We start from the raw sequence: 5,589 nt of genomic DNA, 5'->3' as shown, positions 1-5,589 counted from the left end.
CCCGCTTCATCACCGGAAATATAGACACGCTTGATTCATGTGAAAGAAAGGAGCAATAATTACAGAAAATAAATACACATAAAAAAAAAAATAAATACCCGATGTGGTTGCTCAAACTAAAACCGGCACTTAACATGTTAAAACCACATTGATCAACACCCACCCACGCACACAACAGATAGAGCTGAAGACTGGCAAGCACAATCACTCGCATGCAAATAGAAAGAAACGGATTGCGTGACATGGCTTCGCAAAGCATGTAAAAGCGGCTCCACTTTCACCAGAACTCAAATCAAAATAACAGCTTTCGGTTGGATAACGTGGCCGGCCGGGAATGCACGAGGGGCGGGTGGGGAGAACGAAAGATCAAAGCCGGAGAGCCTCAACCATGATTGCGTGCACGAAATAAATGATGGCCGACACAGACATGCAGTTCCACACATTCACGCCGGCGTTTGTGTCATCAGCAGCCACGATCTGACACTAAGCTAACACTTAGCCTCGCTTCTTTGCTTTCTTTTTCTCCGTCCGCGTTTTCTTCTTTGTATTTTTCAACCATCTGGGTGACCTGTGGCACCCCCGCCAGGTCAATCTTGGTACTACAAGACAGTCGGTTTGGAGGAGTGATTTGGTGATGGTTGACTGGTTTGACTCTGCCACTGGGCAATGAGGATTAGAGCAAGAAGCCGTCAAAAACAATAAAATAAAAATCAGCTGAGACGTAAAAAATCCGTACGTGTGTAGCCTGCTTGAGAATGCATTTACAGTAGAGCTCAAAGTCTTCATGAAGACAAATGGGGGCAAAAACGTCCAATCACACGTTCCTTTCTGGGACTTTCTCGGACGCCGCAACTACGAATTTGGGCTCAAACGTCTAATTAAAGTTCAAAAAGCTCAGGAAAAGAAGATTTTCCGAGGAGGAAATTTTAAGAAGTCGAAATGTAGTTTTATAACCTGAAGCCTCTCAGATGTACTGATTAACGTTTCCCTTTTATGTTGTCGGTAATATGTGGGCGCCTGCACTGCTGGATGTCTCGGTTCGTGTCAGGACAAGTGACGCTAAAACGGTTTGAGCGGCAGTCCTCCGAACCAATTAGCGGGCGTCGCAGAGTGACGATTCCGTTTCGCTAGCAGCTAAGCAGCACAAATGGATTGTTTAACTACTTGAGGTCGTACTGATTACACATCCGTACAAGATGAAGGCAAACGGCGGAAGCCATGCAAGCAGGATTTTTTTCCAAAAGGGAAGAAAACGGGAACAGAGAAGACAAGTGACCCGAAAAAGCTGGGCCGACTCACTCATATTCTCCTCCTCATCCATATCCATGGTGACGGGTTTGTCCTGACCTGAGAGCTGCCTCAGCGCCGCGGCACCTGCAAATCAGAGAACAGGACAAGCGGACGGCTTGAGTGCCACGTACAAAAGCGCACGCGCTGATTCGAGGGTAGCGATTTGCATTGAGTGGCGACAGACGTGTTGAGTTGCGGTGAGCCCTCACGCAAATATATTCACGTTAAGAAAACGTTGGGACTTTGACTTGACGTTGTTTCCCACTGCGCAATAGCGCTATATAAATCAGCATGTATTGTATTGTATTGTATTGTACTGCTGGCTGCCGGTGCATTCAGTGCCAATGTAACAATAATAAATGTTACTTTGTCACTGCGGCATTGCAGACACATGTCCCTCGCCTAACTTGTTGTCGCTTGCAATTGTCTCAAAACCAGAAGCAAGCGGCGACTTTCGATCTTGAGGAGACACGAGGCTCCCGCAGAGCAAGGAAGAAGCTGACTTTCATGACCCCTCTCCAAAGCGGTCGAGAGAGCTTTAGGCTCCAGTTATATTCAACACTTTTTATCAGTGCCTAATTTTCAAAAAAATAACAGAGTGGGGACCGAGCAATTAAAAAGATAAAACAAATAAATAAATAAAAAGACTGACCAAATTTGGACCGAGGCCCAACAGCGACAAATTATATCCACCACCTCAGGGAAATCACCCAGCAGGGGCTTTGGCCACAAGAGTCAGGCCATACCCCCAAAAAATGGCCTAAAGTCAAAGCAAAGGACTGAAATAGCGCAGAAAGGTGGAGTTTGATGGTTTGCTGTGCGCTCTCCCTACGCCATCGTTAAAAGTACAGAACTTTAAAAGACGCCGTGGGAGAATGTTTCTGACTTCCAGCTGAACAACTTGAAAGGTCACACAAAAGAAAAAAAAAGAAAAAAGAAAAATAGTGCTGAGTGCCAATTGATGCAGCCGACTAACGTAACGTTAAGGCGGCAGAAAAATGAAAAGACAGAGAGGCGAACGGCACAAAAGAGCGAGAAAGATGGCATTACGATACCGAGCAGATTGTGCAGATTTCACTCGCGCTGCGCTCGCCTTCCATCACTGCCCCCATTCCTCAGTCAGACACTTGCCTAAGCCCAACCAAATGGGCTAATTAATCTGGCCTAATGGTGGGTGACAGTAAATATGCTAGCACAATTATCACCCGATTAAAGATTCATATTCCGAGGCCTAATTGAAAATGAAAAGGTGGGGTGAGGGGGGTGGATTGGGGGGGACGGCCCAGCCGAGCGGAACTCGCAAGATTCATTTGAGTGCGAGTCAGCCGCGCCCCACCCCTCGGCTGCTCCGAGCCACGTAGCACACTCGCTGTTCGACAAGGCGCTTACTTGCCCGTTAGCACAAACACGCAGAGTGCGTCCAATGGGTTGCTTTGACCTGCAAGCGGCTTCGTCAACGTCAGCAACTGGACATGTGATGCGGTACGTCACTTTGTGTTCTTTCGTAACGTCCGTCCACATCAGATGGTGGCCAAGTCTGATACGAATCGTATCAGCTGATCATTTCAATCAGGTGGTGTTGGAGGAGGGAGTCATCAAAAATAGGCTGGATGTGGGTTCTATAAATGGATAAGTTTTGGGGGTGATTGCTATCAGAATGTGCAGTTCAACAATTTAAATCAAAGCAATTGATGATCACTCGTGGCGTTCCTCAAGGGTCTGTGCTAGGCCCAAAACTATTCATATTGTGTATATAAATGACATCTGCCCCGTTTCAACACTACTTAAATGTGTCTTATTAGCCGACGACAAAACTTTCTACTGCTCCGGGGATCTCTGAAACGGCTTCTGACGACTGTGAAAAAAGAATTGAAGACATGAAAAAAAATGGTTTGACATTGAAAAAAAAATCCGAACTAAACTTGAAAAAAAAAACCAAATCAAGTTGATTGTATTTAGCAGTAGAGCATCCAAACACCAAGTTGAAATGATGGTTCTTTGTTTTTTTTTCCCATCCATCCTCCACACGTTGCTGCTGCTGCGCGGATGCGGCGTCATCAGCATGCAATGCAAATGCGCCTGTCGGGTTGGATTTTCAGATGAGACCGCCGTCTTGGAAATCAGATGCAGTCATTGGGGAGAGTCTCACAAAAGATTCCTAACACGAGTTTGTGTGGGTGTCTTGAGAAGTGAATGGTGCCGAAATGGGTTTGAAAACCACACGTGGCCCTTTATTTGAATGGCACTTTGATTAGGACCCCAAAAGATGGGGGGGTTGCATATTTGGAAGTTGACCTTTTCAATAGGCTTGTTCATTTGAATTAAGGCCTTCTTGGGATTTTGAGGGGAGGGCTGGGGGGGGGGTTTCAAGATATCATATTGGAGGCCATCCCCGGCTGTGGTTGGGCGGGAGGTGGGGTACTCGCTCACTGTAGCAATCGTTTGTAACGATCAGTCAAACGACATCTGGTCTCTTGAAAGGCAGCACTGCATATTGTTGCTCTCCCTGACAAAAAAAATAACTTTCAGCTCAAACCAAAATGGACAGCTTTTGTATGAAAAAAAATAAGACCGTTAAAGGCAGCGACATGAGAAAGCTTTTCGATTATTTGGGGATCTTTCCATAAAGCTGACCAAGAGAATCCACGCTGAGCGCCGTCTCGCCACAAACGAACTCTTGAGAACTGCGTCACCGGGTTGTGAGACGGCTTGCTTGCAGGTAATTCTGACTTGAGCCACAGGAGGCGGGGGCTGGGGGGGGGCGGGGAGCAAGATGAGAAAGTAGATGAAAAAACTCTAATTTAATCTGGCACAGTCAGAGAGACTGTGGGGAAATGCTCGGCTTTTTGATTTGCCTCTCATCCCCGGCTTGTGGTGAGGAGGCGCGATGGAGCCGCACCGCCGCCGCCGCCGCCACGGCGGGGAACGCCAACCGGGGCCGACCGGCGGGGGAGGTGTTGAGCGGCTTGGCGAGGTGAAGGTGAACAAAGGGATAGAAAATGAGAACGAGAGAAAATCCTATTCCCAGTCAAAGAATATCATTATCTCTGGAGAAACACAAGACGACAAAAAGGTCTGCCCTTGGCGTGTCGCAAGGTTCAAGCCGGCTCAAAATAGCTGCTCGTGGATGACGCAGACGGACATGGCAATTGCTGTCAAAGTCAATCGACATTTTGTAATTAAAAAAAAAAAAAAAAAAAAAAAAAAGAAAGCGCTAACACTACAAAAGGACTAAATAATTATTCGAAGAGCTCTCTTCCAAAACGACAAAAAAGCCAAATGCAAAAGTGATCGATCCCTTCCCATTTATTGCGTACATAATATGAGCTGTCACTATTTTTTTTAATCGATTAATTACATAAGCCGATTCCATTTAAATTTGCATTCACGCATATTACAAAATCATTTTTTGCCCGACTACTGATCATTAACCAAGCACTGTGTGGTGATAAACAAAGCAAAAAAAAAAAAACCCAAAACATTTAAGCAATAAGACACAAGAGTGACTCGCCCATCTTTTTGATTCACTTCCCAGTTCGGTCAAATAAAAGCAGATGTTTGCAAATGTCTTATTTGGACTGAACAAACAAAAGCAGATGTTTGCAAATGTCTTATTTTGAGTAAACAAACAAGACAAGCAGTCTGCTTTCATGAAAGACGACAGAAATCAGCGCGGAATTACTGCCGAGAGGCTTTGGACCACTTCAAGGTAAACAATGGCTCTGAACGATGACTCCATTTTTGAAAGATAAATCGATTCATTCTCAGAATAATCCAAATAGGCTGAGATCATTTTTGAAAAGACAATGACAGGAGGCATTTTAATGGCTGGTGAAATGACTGCGGGTGGGGACGATGGCTTGTAATTGCCCATCAGAAATGAAAATAGTCTCTTAGCAGTCTGACGGCAAATACTTCCGACAACAGCTTTCTTGTTGTGCGGTGACTGCGGAAACCGACGCCACTTTTTGGAACAATGAATCTTAACTTGAAAATTTGCTGTTTACGCACGATACAAAGAAGTCTGCACGGCGTCTCTGATGGCACAGCAGCGGCCGCAGAAGTCTGCAAAATGCAGGAATGGGCGAGAGCCGCAGGGGTGACGCCGCGTGGGAAGAAAGGAGGGAACGTGTTGTTCCGTGTTCCAGACTTTAATATCTGACAGTCGGTCATTTATCATGGTGGACCGCTGATTGTGAGAGAAGGGAAAAGGTGGCGAAAAGCCGAGCCGGAGTATCAATATGAATTTTTATTTGATGGCTTTTGCGGGAGATTGCATTTCGGCGGGGGAGGGGGGGG

At 45.9% G+C, this 5,589-nt stretch overlaps 1 protein-coding gene across 3 annotated transcripts in view; it reads right to left on the bottom strand.

Moving 5' to 3' along the window:
- The window catches only part of adarb1b (adenosine deaminase RNA specific B1b), a 27,203-nt gene that overhangs the window by 12,398 nt on the left and 9,216 nt on the right, over window positions 1–5,589 (bottom strand). For all 3 annotated transcript variants that reach the window (XM_019863918.1, XM_019863917.1, XM_019863919.1), the window contains exon 2: window positions 1,300–1,374. In XM_019863918.1, coding sequence (XP_019719477.1) covers window positions 1,300–1,374 — 75 coding nt within the window. The remainder of the gene's footprint in view (window positions 1–1,299; window positions 1,375–5,589) is intronic.

This window comes from Hippocampus comes, unplaced genomic scaffold (genome assembly GCF_001891065.2).
Source record: "Hippocampus comes isolate QL1 unplaced genomic scaffold, H_comes_QL1_v1.1 scaffold313, whole genome shotgun sequence".
NCBI lineage: Eukaryota > Metazoa > Chordata > Actinopteri > Syngnathiformes > Syngnathidae > Hippocampus > Hippocampus comes.
This window is presented reverse-complemented; position numbering and strand designations above follow the sequence as displayed.